Raw genomic sequence first — 20535 nt, forward strand, 5'->3', positions numbered from 1 at the left:
TCTAACACCACTTCACCCCCACCCCTAACACCTCAGCCTGATATAAATCCCCCCTTCTCTATTGTCGCCCCCTAACCCCAATCCTAGCGTACCTGACCAAACTCAACAACCCAATGAACCACCGCAATCATCGGTTGTCCCCTCGAAAGCTGCTACCTCAGGCCAGCTTTCACTTGGATGATGATGGTTTTTCCCTTGTCAAAACTAGAGGCAAGGGTCGGGGCAGTAATCACCGAGTTCCCATGGGCCGTTCAGTTGGAATGTTAGAGGATTGAATATGATACAACTATAGTTTAAATGAATTCGATTAAAAAAAATTAAATATAATTTTTAAATTAAATTAATTGGTTTCCAATCAGTCTATAAAAAGTGATCTAATTTTTTTCAAAATAATGGATTTTAAAAAATAAAAATATTTTTTAATAAAATCGAAAATGAACATATATAATTTTTGTAAAATAAAAATTAAATAAACCAACTTTATAAATATATATATATATATATATATATATATATATATATAAACCCTGAACTTTGAACTTGAGTGCTATGGTCACAAGATAGGAGACTGCTCATGGAAACTTTATTGCTTTTTGGCAGTTTCACGAGATCGTTTACTCATTAGTCACGTGTCTGTCTCCATATCATTTCACGGTTTAATAAACAATTGGTTAGTTTTCGTTACTAAAATAAAATCCATTATAATTATAATATAATACTAATTCTAAATAATACAACTTAGTATAATAGAAAGACATTATTCCTAAAATATTATCATTAATATTGTTATGATTTATCATATATATTATCTCTAGAATATTCTATTGTATTTTATTATATATTAAGATATATTCTTGCGATCATTATAATAGTAAAATATTTTGTCTATTAAGTGGTGTGGGTGCGTTTTTATTTTACTTTCAAAATATTAAAATAAAAAAATTAAGTAAATATATGCATTTTTTTTAAAACTGGTGGCATTTAGCAGATTTACTTAGTTGGTGCTTTTACAAACTGCACAATGTTAACCAATTAACTAATCAAATAGGTTATGTTTATAATTGGCTAATTATTCGAAACGCAAATGTTTTACTTTGATTTGATCTTTTAACCACGGCTATGTTACAGAATGTTATTCTTAAGTTAGTAAAAATTTTAATTGAATCATTTCAAATAAGGTACCATTTTGTTGGAATATTTACACATGAATTCTGATAGTAATTATATAAATATTTTATAGATTTATTTAAAAAAAAATGATAATTTTTCATGTATTTTTGTTAAGTGGTATAATCATTTTCTCAAAGTTGTAATTTGAGAAAAAGATGGCGCACATGTATTTCCGCAATTGTGGTCCTTTATATTTTTGCTGCATTTTATGGGAAAATTTCCTTTAAAATGAATAACCAAATGGCTATTTTTATGAGGAAATTGCGCTGAAAGCGAAAGTGGAGAACCAAATGGCTATTTATGGGATCACGTTCGTAGATCACACTATAATGGCATTATATATATATATTATTTAAAGATGTCGTTGAGATAGACAAAATATCCAAAATACCCTTTTTATACTAAAACTGCTTTTACACATACTTTTTTCCAGTTGTGATCTTGTGACCACAATAATTGTATGGTCACATAATGGTCACATTAGTCACGTTAAATTTTTGATAATTTTACCAAATATGTAAGGTGTGACCATGGTGATTTGATGTAATCACCATAAATTTAACGTTATGACTAATGTGACTATCATGTGACCATATCTGAATTCTAGTTACAAGGTCACGACTGGAAAAAGATATGTGGAGAAGTAGTTTTAGCAAAAGGAGAGTATTTTGGATAATAACTCGTTTAGATATCATGCAATATGTATAATTTCAAATTGTTCTTAGAATTCGATTGCAATAATAGTATAATACCTTGCACCCAATTTTCAGAACAAATTCTAGATTTTGTGAAATTAATGGTCTTCCTTTCAAAAATAATGTATATAATGTGAATACTAAATAAATATGGAATACTAACATATATGTAATATATATATATATATATATATATATATATGTATATATAAATGGGGTGCACGTGGACGTGGGTGTAGGGGAATGATGGGTTACGACATAAATTCACAAGACACCAAACCACTAACTGTTGATTCACAAAATGACGACACCACACTCGTAATAGTAATAACGTGCTTCCTTCACGGGTCCTCTCCCATCTTCTTTTCTTTATTATTATTGTTTATCAATATTATATTATATTCCGAATTTACTTGCACATTCACACTTGAGAGATTGGTCTTACCATTAAATAGTTTTTTTTATATAAAAATAGGTTGAAACTCGGATTTATTGACAAAAAAATTATAATTGATGAAATTGTTCATTCACGAGTAATTTTGTGGATTAATATGGGTAATTAACGGTGCTAAGAACAATTACATAAAAACGGCACTAGGAATGAATTAGTGCAAATACAGTGATGGTTCGATTATAATAATGTATAAATTTATTAGCTAATAATAATGAAAAAAAATCCATCTGATTCCAAAATTTTTAAAAGTCAGAATAAAAACAAAAGGTACATTCCAATGGAATTTTAGTGCATTAAAAATAATTCGCATGGCAATCCCACATCTCTCTCTCTCTCTGCTCAAGTTATCTTGAAATCCAAAATATAACTTGAGGGTGAAAACAAAGAAAACCCCATCTAAATTCAAAGGGTTTTAGATTGGATTTGTCTTTTTATCCATAGCCAAATAACCACATACACACACACACATATATGTGATGGCGATGATGATGATGATGATGATGATGTGTTCATATTCATCATCATGGAGAGTGGTGATATGGGCTATGATGCTGTGGGGTGGGAGCATGGTGACAAGGGAAGCAAGTGGAGCTTCGAGCAATGTAAAGGTTGGAAGCATATCAAAGGTGGAAGAGGCGGATAATTTCCACATATATTACGGTCAAACCTTCAAAGTCATCAAGAACGCCATTGATGGCAAAAGCTACCTTCTCATCCAGGTTCTCTCTCTCTCTCTCTCTCTCTCTCTCTCTCTCTCTCTCTCTCTCTCTCTCTCTCTCCTTTCATCTCCGTTTCAGATTTTTTTTTTTTTTTTTTGATAAAAAGTCATAGAATATGTTGTTTGACATTTGTGTAGAACACTTCAAGAATGGCGGTCCGGACAAAGTATTGCACTGCGAGGATCAAATCTTTTGTCATTCCATTGATCGATTACTCTGTCGACACTCTGTCTTCTCAAGGTACCTTCTTCTGATGATGATGGTGATGGTGATGGTGATGATGATGATGGTGATATCTGTTTCTATGTTTTGCAGGAGCCTTCCCTGTGTCCTTTTTTGAGGTAATAATACTTTGCTCTGTGTTTTTTTTTCTGTCCGATGAGATGTATCATGTAATCACTTGATATTTAGGACCGGAGTTAGATTTGCTTTTTAAAAAAAAAAATTAATCAAATTTACATAATTTCGAAATTTGATTAAAGTATTTACTCAAAAAACTGAATTTGTAGTTGCAGGAGTGGATGGTTATAGACAAAATTTCTCATACGTATGATAATTTACGCATTTTCTATTTCACATGTAAAAAAATAAAAATAAAATTTATATCACGTAATTATCTAAGGCGTGTGACATTATTGAATAGCTGCTGGGAATACTGGGGAGCATGAGAGGGATAACATCGAAGGAAGTGGCCTCTGAATGCGTGGTGAGGATGTGGGAGGAAGGACACGTGTCGGTCGTGGAGCGGGATCAGATCTCTCAGTTCGCAGCCCACTTCGTAAGCGACACTGAGCAGCCTCAGTCCTGCAACTTCGCTAACTTCGTTCCTCTCAGCGAGGCTTCCCCCCTTCAGGTCCTCCCTTTTTTTCCCCATTTTTTGTTGGTAACAACTGAATCCTCGGCCTCAGAAAGAGGGTTTCGGTCTTCGTTTCTGGCAGCGGGCGGAGTGGATCAAGTTTCTTGGAGCTTTTTCCAATCTCGAAACCCGGGCTAACCAAGTCTACGACGCGGTGAGCGTTTTGAGTTTAGGGTTTAGGGTTTGGCATTTGGGGTTCTGAGGGTTAGCTCTTAATGCAGGTTAAGGCAAGCTACACTTGCTTGTCTCAAATGGCATCGAACAAGACGAAAACTTTCAAACCCATCGTTGCGTGGATGCAATACGATGACAACGTGCGTAAAAACGCCTCGGACCATAGCCATCGTTTTCGGAAATGTTTCTTGGGTTTTAGACACGTTTTAACATTATCTTTCTTTCTCGATCAAAGACAGTTTTGTTTAAATGTTTTCTCTCCTTGTAGGGAGTCTGGTCTTTTACGAAGGAACCGTATAAGTTGAAGGTACATCATTTCTCTAGTTCTTCATTTGGACATTCTGAAAACGTGTCCCGAACTCAATCGAACGTAAAAAATGTGCAATTTGGACAGTACGTGGAAGACGCGGGTGGAGAAAACATCGATAACTCGATCAATAAAATGTCTTACAATGTCTCGGACAGTGATGATTTGGAGTCGTTACACGCGATCTTATGCGTAAGATCATCTTTTTCATTCACATTCATTAAGCTATTTTTGATTCAATTCTTGTGACATTTGTCTGATGAGAGCTTTCTTCGAACTTTATATGACAGACTGTGGATGTAGTGATTGATGAAACGATAACGTCTGATCCTCAGAATTACACAGAGACGGCGTTTCTTCGGAACATTAACATCGAGGACTGTTCTTGTTTCTCGTTTCTTTCAAATCAAAGCATCTGGAGATACGATAAACGTGTCGGAAATGGAACCGTTCTTGGTAACTCATAAGTCTGAAAAACCTTACATCTTTTCATCGATCATTCAATAAGTTTTATGAATGTGAAACTAACGTTTCGAGGATGCGTAGATTGGTACGATGGGGCGATCTCACAGCCAAATCGGGTACTGGGCGACATCGTGGAAGCTCTTTTTCCAACAGGAAACTACACAACCTCCTACTTTAGAAACATTGCCAAGGTGAACATAAATCTACATCCAAAGAATGTGGTTGTGGAGTAAAATCTTTCCATTAGGACTATGATATATGGGTTTTGGCACGGGTATTGTATTCGATATTCCGAGTACCTGACTCTGAATCCATCTTTCTCGTGATCCGTCGTTGGACACGAACCATTCAGATACCTGAACACTGGATACCTGTGGGATGTCCCAAAAATTCGGGTATCCGCAGATTATCCAGTAGTCGAGGACGTGAAACCGAAGGCGAGATTGAGATAGATACCGATGGGGAGAGAGAGAGAAACTAGGGGTTGAGGCTAGGAAGGGATAGAGGTGAGGGGGTAAGCGGACGATGAGTACCCGCGGGTATAGGCAGTCGGATACCCGGATCCGAAAATCGGGTTTCCATCCCGAATTCGTCCTGTCACTAGATGAGTGTCCGATTTTCGAGTCCTCGCTCGCACAGATCTAATTGGGTACCCGATTTTCGAGTCCTAGTAATATATATCGGCTTTGATCGTAAAAACGCTAATGTATTGATCGGATTCTGACGTCACGAACTCGGTGGCAGGGAGAAGGAGTCGTAAGAAATGGTTCATCGATCATGGAATATTTCCTTGGAAAGTAATGCAGGTCAAGGTTCTCAGTTGTTCAAAAGGGCAAGATACTGAAAAAAAAATATGTGACAATAAGATTATTGAACGTGCACTCAGGTCGTTCACTAAAGCCAGCTCGTAAATGGAAAGTATATATATATATATATGTATATCCTCCTACTTTTGAATTGAGAAGAGATTTATTGGAGCACCTATGGTTCAGGCGTATATCAACGTCTTTTGCTAGTGTTTGTGGATGAACCAACTCTCCATACATTGAATTACCATTATTGTTTGTTATTGTTATTACGGATTCGAGTTTTCGCAACATTTAAGTGCTGAATTCATTGGTAAAACATTTTACTGTTCGGCCGTAACTTATATTATCAAATAGATGGGGCAGTGTAATAAACTAACATTGTCATTATTTTGTTTCGGTGCGAGAAATATAGTAACGATCCTTTTATGCTGGATATTGAATTCGAGTTCAATATTAATACTTTAATAATAAATTATAACAGATAATGTCAAAACAATATCAAGAATATTTATAGAAATTGAATCTAAATAGACAATTGAAGATTGTCTTTGACACTTAAGCAAACGGTCTCGGCGTTTGCGTTTGCGTTTGCGTTTGCGGTTCGAAGTTAAAATATTTATGATTTAGCGTATACATATATTATTTTTTATAATAAAAGGATAGCTTAAATGGTTATTGATTTATAATTTATCCTCACGTGAAAATAAATATATATGATCCAATGGTTGAAAGTAATCTTTAACGTCTTGAATTCGATTTCACGGGAGAGATGTAATTTTTGGATCAAAATGGTCTATATATAAAGGCTGGTCCTACACTTAGGGTGAATGTAATCGGGGCGAAAGCTCGGAGAAGGTCTGTGGAAAAAAAAAATATATGTATTCCTACGTTAACCAAAAAAAAATATGTATTCATATTTAATAATTGAAAGCAGTGTTTGGGCTTTAAAATTGTTATTGGGCCTACAAATGTAATCTAAACCATATAATATTGTAATGCCTCTTTACCTCTTTGGTTCTCTTGTTCCAGTTTTAGGGTTTTTGCTGTTTTTGTCTCGCTTTCTCTACCTCTGCAGAAGAACGTCAAACCCTAACCATGGCGGCGCAACCAGCGGTGGAATCCGTCCAATGCTTCGGACGGAAGAAGACGGCGGTGGCAGTGACATACTGCAAGCGTGGCTCCGGCCTTATCAAGATCAATGGTTGTCCGATCGAGCTTATCCAACCGGAGATTCTCCGTTTCAAGGTCTTCGAGCCGATCCTCCTCCTTGGACGACACCGTTTCGCCGGAGTCGACATGAGGATCCGCGTCAAAGGTGGTGGTCACACCTCGCAGATCTACGCGATCAGACAGAGCATCGCCAAGGCTTTGGTGGCGTTTTACCAGAAATATGTGGATGAGCAGTCGAAGAAGGAGATTAAGGACATCCTCGTGAGGTACGACAGGACATTGCTTGTTGCTGATCCTAGGCGGTGTGAGCCCAAGAAGTTCGGTGGTCGTGGTGCTCGTGCCAGATTCCAGAAGAGTTACCGTTGAAAACAAAAAAGGTTCTGTGTTTTATTTTGGATATTTGGTACTTATTTTCTATGCTTACCAGTATGTTTTAAGATCTTGTCTACTTAAAGTTCGAGACTTGGATGGTTGCTTTTGGGTTATCTAAGACTTTTTTTTTCTTTGGATGCTATAATCTTAGCTTGAGTTTCGAATTTGTGGTTCCAGTGATAATTATGGTTCTTGGCTGTTCTAGTTTCTGAGTTTCTTTAGGACTATGTTCGATTTCCTTCACACTGTTCCAAAAGTCGAATTGGGGTTCGAGGATTTTGAACGTTGGATGCCATGGCTTTGGGTTCAGATGTTAGATGCTGACATATTGTGTTGGGTTTGGCTATTTTCTGATCCATAAATTAGCTAAGGAGTGAAAAAGGTTGGAACTTTTGTGTGAGATTAGATTTGGGAAGTTTGTATGTTTTCTGTTCCAAATTGGAAAAGCTTTATAGGTTTTTGTCTGTCTATGTAAACCTGCTGGGTGAAATCTATTAGGTTACTATGTTTCAGCCCTTCTTCAATTAGGGAGAGGTGGTGGGATGGTTGTTGGCATTATAGTTCCGGGGAAGCCTAGTTTTCTCCTGTACGAGGTTAGACTTTTCCTTTCGTGTCGATCCCTTGTGTTATGTCGGCGATATCGGATCTTATGTTTAGTGTGTCTCCATAAATTAGCAAGGAGTAGAGAAAAAACACGAGAGAAATCGGATTGTAGAAATTGTGTTTGTTCATTGTTGCAATGAGTTTGTCATTTGCTTGTCTTCGTTTTATTGTTCTTGTCGATAGTTGAGGCTGCTTGATGCCAACCAGGGGTTGATATGGGTTAGGTACCCGAGTTTTCCAGTGTATCCGACTTGGGCCTTGCTCCCAGTGGATTTTATTGGTCGGACTATCTGACTTCGATTTTGTAAGGGTCGGGTATCTGAGCTTTAGATATGTGAGATGTGTGGAAAGCTTGGGTGCCCACATGATACCTGCTGCCGAGGCTAAATGCGAGAGGAGATGGTGAGGCGAGAGAAGAGAGAGTCAAGGTAGAGGAGGCTCGCTTTCGCCCGACTTCGCTTCTCTCTCGTGTCTTGTCCTCTTGTTCCCTCGTGTCCCCGTGCCTTGTCGTAGGCTCACGTTCTGTTCTCTTTTCTCTTCGGGTTTGTGTTATTCGATACAGTTAATTACCGGTTGAAACCCGTATCCGAATTTGGAGGTCGGATTCTTGCTGTCAATGAATTTATATTCGTCTTTTTTTTTGTTAGTATCCAAAGTTTTAGATGTCTGGCTCGTGGGTTATGGACCGGTACTCGCAATCTCGGGTTCATCACGGCACGCGACCCCTGCTGCCAGCCAATGTTTATAATCTTGGGTTCATCACGTGACCCCTACTGCCAATGTTTGGTCATTTGCTTATTGATACAAATTGTTTGATTTGGGCATAATATCGAAAAAAACCGAATCATTCGTATTCAAACCAAAAATTTGGATATCCGGAGTTTACGGATCGGATATGGATATTAGTTTTAAAATATTTGTCGGATACAGATCGGATATGAATATTAAAATAGAATTATCCGACATATTCGATCGGATCCGTACTTTTTAATAATATTAATAATATGAGTAATTTGGTAATTATTTTATATTTAGGGATAACTTTGTAAAAACCAAAAGATATCATAGGATTTTTTGTTTCTCTCTTTTGTCCGTGAGCATTCTTTCTCATCCTCCTCTTCTCTCTCCCTCACACACCCAGTCCGTCATTGATTCTTCAAGTCTCTACGCAAAGCTATTTCTCCTCCTCTCTCTCTCTCTCTTCTCTCTCATAGTTTGCCATTTTTGTTGATTCTTCAAGTCTATCAAAAGCTCGTTCTCCTCCTCCTCTCTCTCTCTCTCCCCCCTCTTTCTATCATAGTCTGTCATTCTTTTTTATTCCTTAGACCTCTACCAAAAATCCCTCTCCTTTTGGTTTATATTATATTTTGATTTTTTTTCCATAGTAACTCAATATATAGGGAGATTTATGATCTTAATCTTTTGAATTTACATTTTGAATATGTTTGTAAATTTTAAATATGGTCGTGTGTGATCAATTGTATTTGAATATTTTAAACTTTGAATATTATTTGTATCTGATAAATTATATATTGTATTTATATTTACGTAGTTTTTATAATTTTATTTATCATATTTGTTATTTTTTGTATCGGATACGAATATTTGTAAATATCCGTGATTTTTACGGATATTCGAAATTACGGATATCCGAAAATTATGGATCGGATACGGATAATAAAATTTAATATTTGTACGGATCGAATACGGATATCGGAAAAATTCCGGATATCCAATCCGTGTCCACCCCTAACTTTAGTTCGCCTAATATAGGTACCAAAAAAAAGTCTAAAAGAGTACACATATTATTACATAAACTCAGAGTCTGCTTCGTTTGCTTTGCAATGCGAAGCAGAACAGCATCGTCTTAAATTTTAAAAACCAAAAAGGGGCAAAACATGAAACTTGTTCACATTCTTGAGATCTGAAGAGGGAAAGAAGTGGTTTCGAGGATGTCGTTTGGAATAAGAGAGAGCAGTCGGCGTTTTTCGCAAGAACCGAGTTTTTCGAGCAGATACCTTTGGCAGGTTCGAGCAGCGTCGACGCCTGCCAAGAAAGCTCCGTGCACCGATCCCTGGTGTTCCAAATTGACGGCCTCTCCCCCAAAGAATAGGTTCCCCACTGGCTCTCCGAGCCTCTCGTACAGATCCTCTGCCATTCCTACTACGTCGTATGCGTAGCAACCTAACGTATTCGGGTCTGTTCCCCACCTCGTCACTACGTACTGCACCTGTTTTTGCGTCCGAACCAAGAGCAGAAATGTGTTATTTTCGGAAAATCTCGAGGTAAATGATTGGGGCAAAAAAAAATCGAAATTTGGGTTCCAAACGACATGAAATCGGGGTATAAGGTGGGGAAAACCCAAAAAAAGGGCATTATCCATTGATACCCAAATAAACAGTAAAATGACATTTTTATCTCTAGATTTTATAGAAATTTAAATTCGAATATAGCCGAAAATTATCTAAGATATTCAACTTTCGAATATCCAATCCAAACGGATCCGATATTCGGTAAGATCTTATGAGACCTGAAAAGTTCAGGTTCGGATTTGGATAACTCGAAAATTTCGAATATTTGACTCATATTCACCCCAGAATGATGGAAATGCATGCTTACCGGGACAGGTGCATTGGGGAACATTTTCTTGAGTTGTAACATTACAAAATTTGCGGTAGACTCGTCTGACAGCTTCTCCAGATCCTTAGCCAAGCTTCCTGCAGCCATATATACGAGAACCTGATGGCCAGTTGCCTTGTGAAGGTTCAGGAAGTAGCCGCACGCCTTGGAAGTTGGGGCGACCATTCCCAAGAACTCGACGTTGGGCCAAAACACAGTGTCGAATCGCAAGGCGATCTTGTTTTCGCATCCAACACCGAGATCCGATATCGCAGAAGCTTTCCGATGCGGGAGCTCGGGTTCGAACTGAATCAAATTCGCCTTGAGAACACCGATAGGAACCGTGATAATAGCAGAATCGACGACGAATTCGGTTCCACCTTCCACTGTGACTGTCACCTTGTTAGATGTTCTTGATACTTTAGTAACCCTGTGAAAAACAACCGACAAATATTACTGAACTTAGTTGAAATGATCAGAGCGGGTCAAAACAAAATCCAATATAAACTGAACGAAAAGAGCATTTTGTAAGCAAACGATCCAGAAATGGTTCATCGATCATGGAATATTTCCTTGGAAAGTAATGCAGGTCAAGGTTCTCAGTTGTTCAAAAGGGCAAGATACTGAAAAAAAAATATGTGACAATAAGATTATTGAACGTGCACTCAGGTCGTTCACTAAAGCCAGCTCGTAAATGGAAAGTATATATATATATATATGTATATCCTCCTACTTTTGAATTGAGAAGAGATTTATTGGAGCACCTATGGTTCAGGCGTATATCAACGTCTTTTGCTAGTGTTCTGATCACCGGTTCATAACCCTGCACCATTAGGCCATGACCACCTGAAAGGCATTCGTCCTGCATTTCAAAGAATCATTTGAGCTTTTCTCGCTCTCTAACGCATGAAACAATACGGTACACTCCATTTTCTTTGCATAATTGTTTTCTAAAAACCAAGAATCATTCCAATAATAAGGAATATCAAACTAATTTCTCACACAGGGTTCTCTCAACGGTTGACAGTTAGAATACGAGGATTCAAGAATCTAGCAACATAAAATATAACTGAAACGAGCAGAACCCGTGAAGATTATGTAAGAGGAGATTTACTTGCCTGATCCCAGCATCTTAATGATATCAAATCTGAATCAACAGCAAACCATGCTTCCATCCTACATATGTACCACTGCAAGACTTCGTATGCGATCCCTTCTTGCCTTCAAAGATTAGGAGAAGGTACATATAAGATATTAACAGGTAATGAAACTACCGATGTTAATTCATTCATCAGCTCCTGCAGTTAAATATACCTTAGCTCTGGATGTCTATCCAACGCGATTGTTATTGCTTGACGAACTGACATGTCATCGGCACTTTCATCCCTTATTTCTTCCGTCTGGAGGAACAGACAAGAGATAAGCAGATGCCATAACGCCAGCCAATGTAATTAGTTATTTTCGATCAAGACACACACTGCAAAAGACCACCTTTTTGAGAATTCTCTTGAACAAGTCTCCAACTTCTGTGACCAATTGCGGCGAGACTTTATGCCCATGTGTGTCGTAAAGCGCATAACTGAAAAACCAGCACCATGATGTCGGTAATAAAAAACAGGCATTCTGTGAACTACAATTCTTGAAATTGGCAAATAAGAAATAACAGAGAAGTTTAGTCAGGAAAGCCTTACCTTTCTAAATCGTGATCATACAAGACAGAGTCATCACCACTAGTGCGATATAATGTAAGCCCTAAACGGCGAATTATTGGAGCCAGAGGATTCTCGTTACAGACTCCATGTAACCTGGACAACATCAGCACATATCAACTTTACTCCTGTGAGTAGAATTCGCTATTTTCAAGGACAAAACAATTTTAAAAAATAAAGTATTTTGCAATTCACACGCAACACATATATTGAATATCTTGTTCTTTCTTTCCTTGGAATATAGGAGACGGGTACATCCAACCTAACAGTATATATTGAATACTCAAGATCTCTCTAACAAAAGAATCATTTACAAGAAGAAGAGAAAAAACCAAGAACTAAACAACCAAACAAACTCACCATGAAGCTCCCAAATCGACTGGACAGCCAAATGAATAATCCGTATGGATGCGACCACCAATCCTATCCCGTGATTCAAGAACAGTCACCTACACAGACAACCATTCTTTTAGAAATTGTCAAATATGGAATGTAACTCTACAGTTCACATGCTTTGATCCCAAAAGCTAACATATCATCACCTTAAAAGATGCATCCGAGAGAGTCCGAGCAGCAGCAAGACCTGATATCCCACTGCCGATCACGATAACTGAAGGCTGAATATTGTTCTGCCTCTGAACGAGAGGGGTAATTGTACCTGGTAGATGATCACAATTACAAGTAGTTTTTTTTTTTCCTTCAAAACAATGAAACACAACTGAAAACATGATAAATTCTACAATTTTCTCCTTTCAAACTTCATTCAACAACATTTTACATATAAACCAGAGCATTCCTTTCTACAAATTTTGACCAAATCCTTTTGAATCCCATTCAAATGGAACTGTCTTAAGCAGCAGTTGTATCCTTAATTCATTGAAACTTACCCCACAGCTATAGCAAATATGTAGGAACCGACACATCATAATACATTATCAAGATACATAGAGAGAGGTACATGTATAATATCTAGCATTACGTTGGAACATTGTACCAGCAGGAAAACCCCCATATTATCCAAGATGGATTTGTTCAAATCTTCGAAGCACAATTCAAACGTTGTCAGAACAGGAATCGATGACATCAAAAGATTGATTAGGTCGCAATTACCGTCACGAAGATCATCAGAAAGAGGAACCTTCGTATCCATTCAAGCAATTCAACGACAGAACACGCCGGCGAAGAATCTATCTGAGAAGAGGAGCGGAGAAAAAACAAAAAATACGCCCGCACACGAAACTGGGAATGAATCTGAGCGAATCGACCGAAGGAATGATGAAGAATGAAGAAGAATAGACCGGCGGCGAATCAACGGAGATTGGAGGAGCAGCGAAGCTTAACGAACCAACTCATCGTTGAAACTCACGACGGAATTCATCAATGGCAACGATTCGAGGAAGAATCTGGCACGGAGACGACGATTTGTACGATAAGCAGAGCAATTCGACTCGATCCCGGAGATCTCACAGCTGCGTGATCGGAGCATTTTTTTTTTCTTTTTGTTGTCTTCTTCTTCTTCTACATGTAACGTAGAGGAAGGCTTTTTGGCAACCAACCCGCGTCAATCTGCGTGGGCGATACCCCTTTTATATTGCGAGTTATCGCCGACTAAGATCTTTTGCAGGATATATAAAATGACAGTTTTACCCCTCCGCGATAATTTCTGTGTTCTAACGGGAAGACTTCAAAAAAGGACTTTCGTCTTGTAAATTTGACCTTTTTTGCTTTTTACTCTTTTTTTGATAATCCAATTTAATAAATTATGGGATATTTTTTCCAAAAGAAAATAGTTTGAATTGATTTCTTCCAAATAAAAATAGAAAACATGAATATGATTAAGCAAGAGGTAAGTGTGTTTCTTTTGAAATATTATATTGAGCAATCTACAGATATTTAGGGGGGAGAGAATACAAAATGCCAAATAAAAATATAAAATTGGGGTGAATGATTGGAATGAAATATTAAAATATATAATGAGGGAAGTGGATACACATCAGCCTAATCTAATTTCACATGCAATTGGCTAATAAATATGCCTGAGAGATGTTGTTACAAATTTGAATGGCCACCTCACACTCTCTGTATTTTCCCACTTTGATGGCTATTTTTTTTAATTAATGAATCTCGTTTTCTGTAATTTAAATTTATACTGTTAGCCGTGAGGTATCTTTATTCAAATTAAAATTCATTGAAAAACTTATTAAGTGATTATAGAATTATATTTCTCTTAATATCAGGAGACTTAAATTATAATTTGGTGATTGTTTCTTCATAGTGTAGAGATGAAGAATGTGAATTGGGAGAATTCTCATCCCATTTGGTAAGATGATAACCCCTTCCTACACAAAAGTGAGGGATTCGATTTCTTCTGGTTTTAAGTTTTTTCTGAGTCGGTCAATTTCGACTGATTTACCTGTTCGGTGTGGTTTGTCGGTTGTTGCGTTGAGCCGTTAGATTTACCGTCCACGATACCGTGTCGTTCGCCCGATCTTCTAGGTTGTGAGGCGTTGCGAAGTCTGATCTAAAGGGTCGAGGGCGGTTCCCATTATTATAAAAAAATGTGAACCGGGAATTTGCTCAATGCACAATTTTGTATCGTTTGGAAATCATGATCGTTTTTAAAATAGTATATAATTATGGATGCAATAAAAAATGGCGATTTTTTTTTTGGGTATTTCTTTGTACGACCCCGTTTTGCTTGTAAAGATTAATTTATTTTTTTCTTCTTTTACAATGAAATAAAAAAGTCTCGAAATTCACGATTGCAGAAAGCAAATTCAAACAAATACATAAAAGAGAAATGGGTGTTTGTGGGATCAAATTGTACAAAGAGAAGCTGTGTTTTGGTCTCTAAATTATATATATATATATATATATATATATATATATTATTGTATGGTGGGTGTGGAGAGGAAGAGAGAGTGGCAAGTGGGTGGGGTATTTTGTAATGAACCCATTGTCAGACCAATTGAATCACATCGACACTGCTTGGAATTGTCACTTTGCTGACAATGGGAATACCCAAAAGGGGGAGAATATTCCCAAACGGCATTATTTTTAGTATTGGGATATTTTTCCACTAACAAAATTAATAGAAAAATATGTTAGATTTGTTATTTATGATGTGAATTTATATATAAAGTACTAAATATAATTGATTAACCAAGTATACAATGTATTATTATATATGTATGTCTCATCATAATATGTAATCACACATTATTTAATGTGTATTCAATGTAGATATATAAGTATTAAGTTAATAAAATATAGTTAAAATTCGAAACGAATCAATTTTACAAAAAGGATGAGGAACGGCTCTAAAATTTAATGATATTGTTTGTTTGTATATTAAAAGAGATTGAAAAGAGGCATAGGGGCTATGCCGAGCTGGGGATGACAGATGGATGAATGAGACAACCAATTAAATTAAATAAAAAGAGCTTCATGTGTCCACAAGTAAAAGATTTAGTATTTCTACAAGAACAGTGGACGTGCCGGAGTGGTTATCGGGCATGACTAGAAATCATGTGGGCTTTGCCCGCGCAGGTTCGAATCCTGCCGTTCACGCAGGTTTTATTTTAAAGAACCCAAATCTTGTTTTTCTTTTTTTGGGGAAATGGGTATTAACGTACTCAAATCTCAGCATTTTAAAAAGCTATCAAACATTTTGAAAATAATGAAACAGCATAATTACAAAGATTTTTGTTTCCTTCATATACCATAGGACTACCTAAAAAATCGTGATGGGTTGTGAGCTTTTGTTGGGAACTTTTGGTTGGGCTTATTATGGAAATTGTGACGGGACCCAAGAATCATAATATTCGTATCTTCAATGACTTTGACTACTCATCCGACATGATGATCGCTACCTCCCCCACAATAGTGGGTTTGAATTGAACCTTGGTAAATGTTATGACATTGACATCTGTTAACGTGTGAGATTTTTAGGGTCGATGAATCCAAATCATTCTCATAACCAAAACTCCGGATACATTCGTAATATTCTAAATATTTAGATATCCGCACTCACTCGACAAAAGGCAAAGTTGGAGAAAGAGAAAGATGATAAGAAGAGCGGACAAGGGCGCAGCGAGGTGAAGACGAGAGACCAAGGAACAGAGGAGGGCAAGGGGATGAAAGACATAGAGGCCTTGGCCTAAGAGATGTACCTGAGGGGCGAGGCGAGGCGAGGATGAGACAAGGCCATGTGTCGGATGTGAAACGAGGCGTCGGAACGAAGGTGAAGCGAGACGTCAAAACGATGAAACCAAAGATAAGAATACTCGTTGGCCGAAACTACCGAATCTAATGGTCGAACTTTTGCCATCGCTGAACCCGAACTCTTTCTCTCGGTAGACAAGTTCGGTACCCGATTCGCGGGTCAAATAGAATATCAGACAACCATTTTTTTTTTCAATCCTACTCTTTGAGAAAGGAAACTAAATTTTTGGAGAAATGAAAAGTTTTTTTGGTTTGAATTGGATAAATCGAACCTAATCAAACCCACTCTTGTTTCAGCTCAAAACTGAAGCGAGTTATGCAATAGGCCTAAGCAAGAACTCGTATCAATTTATTGGAAAGAATTCCTAGGCTCGACCCACTAACTAGGACAAAACTCGAAAACATGAACGAAAAGAATAGCGTGTATAGACAAAAACACAGGCGATTACCGGGGAACACCAAGGTTTTGTACCTACCATTATGCCAACCTAAGCCGATCAGACGACCTAAGCAAGCCTAAGCATATGCTGTTATATGACCATCTTGTATTTTGATCAGACGAGTCGCAAGCAAGCAAACAAACCAACCCATTATTCAATGGATCAAGAAAGGATCCACTCATAAAGATGGCTTAGCGGCGGAGTAAGCTGACGCCGAACGATATGGTGCAGACCATAAGTCCGAGCAGGGCCAAGAAACCGTATCTCCTGTAGCAACAGAGAGGGCCAAGTTTATCAGAGGATGGAATGCTCGTCATTTTTTTAAATTGCGTATTTTTTTTTTAAAAAAAAATTTTAGTTTCCTCGTTTATTTCTTATTTGGTTTGGTTTCGTTTTGTACGATTTTAGAGAAATCATAACCATTTTATTTTGATATCAAATTCGGTTCGATTACGGTCACATACTATTCTGTTTGGACCGATTCACTTATTCGGTTATTAACCAAATTGGTCACTCCTAAATCAAACCATACAAGGAACAAAAGCCAAAGCCGAGGAAGAAGAGCATAACAACGGACGAATTTGACAGGTATTTGATGAAAATGAGATTGTAAAGATATTTCAAATCACCAACTCCATTCAAGTCTTCGCCACCAAAAAATCAAAGAGATCGAGAGAAACGGGAAGAATTAGCTCGCCTCAGATCCAATCGAACAAAAAAAATACAAAAAGAAAATAATATTAATCGGTTATTTCGGACATTGGTTTAGTTGGTTATCTGGGTTATAACTGATTCGGTTGTCTCTGCTAATGGTTTAGCAGACAACTCTGCGATCCTACATACCATATACATGTTTTGCTTTTTCATAGAGTAGGATATAGGTTTGTTACGGGTTTTTGATTCCTTTTCGATTCTTTTCTTCTTTCTTTGAATTGTATATATATGTGTAAGAGGTTGAGGTGAAATATACAGAAGAGAAAATTTCTATTTGCTGCTCCATACTCTGAAACACCAAAATGGTATCAGAGCTCTGAAGAAATTTCTTCTTCTTCCGTCCTTTTTCTACCTTTGCTCTCGTCTTTTCTTTCGCCTTTCTCCTCACCATGGCAGACGATTCACCAGCTCAATCTTCTGCAACAGCTTCTCTTCCTATAAACCCAGAAATCTCTGTTGCTCCAAACCCAGATCCCTATTCGAATCCCCTCTTTCTTCACCCAGCTGATTCTTTCAGCCTCACTTTGGTCTCGGAAAAACTAGTGGGTGAGGCCAACTATAATCTCTGGGCTCGCTCAGTTGTGAAAGCTCTCACCACGAAGAACAAACTAGGGTTTATTCATGGCGTGATCCCAAAGCCGGCTGACACTCATCCTGATTTTGGTGCCTGGGAAAGATGTAATGCCCTTGTTTCCACCTGGCTATCCAACTCGGTCTCTCCTGAGATCGGTAGTTTGGTGATGTACATTGATGATGCCCAAACTATCTGGGATAACTTGGAGACCAGATTCAAACAGAGCAATGTCTCCAAGATCTTCAACGTGGAGCAAAAGATTGATTCTCTTCGTCAAGGTGTGTTAGATCTGAATACCTTCTATACTAAACTGCACTCGCTATGGGAAGAGCTCAAAAACTACGAGCCTTACCCACTCTGTTCTTGCGGTGGATGCTCTTGCCATGCCAACACCAAGCTCATTGAGATCATCGAGCGCCGGAATGTTGTTAAGTTTTTAATGAAACTTAATGACTCATACACTCAAACCCGACGCCATATCCTCATGCTTGATCCATTGCCAAACCTTACAAAGGTCTATAACCTTATCTCCCAAGAAGAACACCATCGCCACTCCAATCTTCTCACCCCTGATTCTGCTGTTTTTCAAACCATCACTAACCCTATTCCTAAAATCAAACCATCTTACCCCTCTTCTTACCCCTCTTCCCCAAACACTCGCCCTCGCCCGCACTGCACCCACTGTGGTCTTTTGGGCCACACTATCCACCGTTGTTACAAGCTTCATGGGTATCCTACGACCCATCGAAGTCTTGCACCATCTACGAAACCACCACTTTTGCCCAAGCCAAAGTTTCATCCTACTTCCCAACCCCACTCTACCGTGAACTTGGTTACCACAACCTCTCCCATGGCACAGGCTCAGGTATTGTTCGAACAGTTTCAGTCGAACCTCAAGAATCTTGGCATGACTTCTATGGATTCAGGACCCTCAACCCCACCACCACCGGAAACTTCTTCCCTTTCTCCAGGTAATACCTCCAAACCCTCTCTTCTTTTTTCTGTTTTACAACCTACCAACCCCCTTCCCTCTCATTCTTGGATCCTTGATACCGGGGCTAGTAGTCATATATGCTGTGATTTTCGTCTATTTACAGATCTTCGAAATATCTCTCTTGTTACTGTAACTCTCCCTCATGGTGTGACTTTTAATGTTCATCACTGTGGGACTGTTACATTGACTCCATCTCTTACCCTATACTCTGTTTTATTTGTCCCATATTTCTGTTTTAATCTCTTGAGTGTAAGTTCTTTAACTCGAGATACAACACTCATGGTTTCTTTTTCTCATGACTCTTACCTAATCCAGGACCCTACTCGGGGCTTGACGATTGGGAAGGGTAGCTCTATCAACAACCTTTACGTTCTGGAAGTGCAGGATACTCCTTCTGCACCTTCGTCTCTCTCTGGTCCTTTTTGTTCAGCTTTATCTACATCTACAGATGCACTATGGCATCAACGTTTGGGGCACCCATCCTCTTATAGAATCACTGCGCCAGATCAATTTTCTCAGCCAAAGTTTACTCCAGCATCTAGTTCTTATCTGTCTTGCTCTATTTATCCATTAGCTAAGCAGACTCGTTTATCTTTTCCTGCTGGAGGGCATCGATCTGTTTCGCCTTTTGATTTGGTTCATATTGATGTATGGGGCCCGTTTCATATACAAACTTTTGATGGCTTTCGTTATTTTCTCACTTTGGTTGATGACTATTCTCGTTTAACTTGGTTGTTTATGTTACGCACCAAATCTGAAGTCCAAGATCGATTTCCTGAGTTTCTAACATACATTGAAACTCAGTTTCACACGTCTGTTAAAGCCATCCGATCCGACAACGCTCCCGAACTACTTTTCACCAATTTAATCCGCAACAAAGGCATCCACCATTACTTCTCGTGTTCCTATTCCCCACAACAAAACTCTGTTGTTGAACGTAAGCATAGACACATTTTAAATGTTGCTCGTTATCTCCTCTTTCAGTCCAATTTACCTCTCCCTTATTGGGGTGAATGTGTCAAAACTGCTGTCTACCTCATTAACAGAACTCCATCTCGTTTACTCAGTCATAAAACACCATATGAACTCTTTACTCAGAAACAACCCACCTATGCTCATCTTCGAACTTTCGGATGTCTTTGTTATGTGACCACGCCTCCAAAACATCGCCACAAATTTTCCCCACGATCATCCCCTTGTGTCTTCATTGGATATCCTTCTGGTTTTAAAGGTTATCGAGTTCTCAACATCGAAACCAATGCCATATCTGTATCTCGGGACGTTGTCTTCCACGAAACTACATTTCCTTTTACCACTTCCTATGTTCCTTCAGAGTCTTTACATTTCTTTCCTTCTGATCAGGCTTCATCTTATTTCCACTATGATTCTTCTCCACAGAATCTTTCTGATCCAGCCACTGCTTCTCCATTCTCTTCTGTACTTCCCTCTTCACCTATTCATCCCTCT

The 20535-nt window shown here is 38.2% G+C and overlaps 3 protein-coding genes and 1 non-coding gene across 4 annotated transcripts; 3 read left to right on the forward strand and 1 right to left on the reverse strand.

The window, feature by feature from the left end:
* Positions 1 to 2637: 2637 nt before the first annotated feature.
* Positions 2638 to 5641, forward strand: LOC104825578. The gene is made up of 11 exons (XM_010557938.2): positions 2638 to 3038; positions 3176 to 3278; positions 3354 to 3379; positions 3682 to 3891; positions 3977 to 4048; positions 4116 to 4208; positions 4337 to 4375; positions 4463 to 4567; positions 4666 to 4831; positions 4922 to 5031; positions 5585 to 5641. Exons 1-11 carry the CDS (start codon positions 2796 to 2798, stop codon positions 5639 to 5641), a joined length of 1224 nt encoding a protein of 407 aa, XP_010556240.1. The 5' UTR covers positions 2638 to 2795.
* A 1019-nt stretch (positions 5642 to 6660) lies between these two features.
* LOC104822130 (40S ribosomal protein S16-1-like) lies at positions 6661 to 7395 on the forward strand. Its single transcript, XM_010553252.2, has one exon. It carries the CDS (start codon positions 6745 to 6747, stop codon positions 7183 to 7185), a length of 441 nt encoding a protein of 146 aa, XP_010551554.1. The 5' UTR covers positions 6661 to 6744; the 3' UTR covers positions 7186 to 7395.
* A 2158-nt stretch (positions 7396 to 9553) lies between these two features.
* Positions 9554 to 13669, reverse strand: LOC104822137 (probable polyamine oxidase 4). The gene is made up of 10 exons (XM_010553264.1): positions 13233 to 13669; positions 12665 to 12780; positions 12483 to 12571; positions 12105 to 12218; positions 11905 to 11992; positions 11728 to 11813; positions 11532 to 11634; positions 11178 to 11275; positions 10414 to 10843; positions 9554 to 10024 (listed from the first exon to the last, which is right to left on the reverse strand). Exons 1-10 carry the CDS (start codon positions 13270 to 13272, stop codon positions 9704 to 9706), a joined length of 1485 nt encoding a protein of 494 aa, XP_010551566.1. The 5' UTR covers positions 13273 to 13669; the 3' UTR covers positions 9554 to 9703.
* Positions 13670 to 15610: 1941 nt separating this feature from the next.
* Positions 15611 to 15692, forward strand: TRNAS-AGA. The gene has a single exon. It is a non-coding gene; the product is annotated as a tRNA-Ser (tRNA).
* The last annotated feature ends 4843 nt before the right edge of the window (positions 15693 to 20535 follow it).

Source organism: Tarenaya hassleriana, unplaced genomic scaffold, assembly GCF_000463585.1.
Source record: "Tarenaya hassleriana unplaced genomic scaffold, ASM46358v1 Cleome1, whole genome shotgun sequence".
Taxonomy (NCBI): Eukaryota; Viridiplantae; Streptophyta; class Magnoliopsida; order Brassicales; family Cleomaceae; genus Tarenaya; species Tarenaya hassleriana.

What these genes read in the sequence shown, in the direction of transcription:
- LOC104825578 (XM_010557938.2), top strand. Translation starts at nt 2,796, where the DNA reads ATGGCGATGATGATGATGATGATGATGATGTGTTCATATTCATCATCA. An exon ending in AAAGCTACCTTCTCATCCAG is followed by an intron (nt 3,039 to 3,175) that starts GTTCTCTCTCTC and finishes ACATTTGTGTAG; the next exon opens with AACACTTCAAGAATGGCGGT. An exon ending in CTAACCAAGTCTACGACGCG is followed by an intron (nt 4,049 to 4,115) that starts GTGAGCGTTTTG and finishes CTCTTAATGCAG; the next exon opens with GTTAAGGCAAGCTACACTTG.
- LOC104822130 (XM_010553252.2), top strand. Translation starts at nt 6,745, where the DNA reads ATGGCGGCGCAACCAGCGGTGGAATCCGTCCAATGCTTCGGACGGAAG.
- LOC104822137 (XM_010553264.1), bottom strand. Translation starts at nt 13,272, where the DNA reads ATGGATACGAAGGTTCCTCTTTCTGATGATCTTCGTGACG. An exon ending in GATAGACATCCAGAGCTAAG is followed by an intron (nt 11,635 to 11,727) that starts GTATATTTAACT and finishes TAATCTTTGAAG; the next exon opens with GCAAGAAGGGATCGCATACG. An exon ending in GATATACGCCTGAACCATAG is followed by an intron (nt 10,844 to 11,177) that starts GTGCTCCAATAA and finishes TGTTTTTCACAG; the next exon opens with GGTTACTAAAGTATCAAGAA.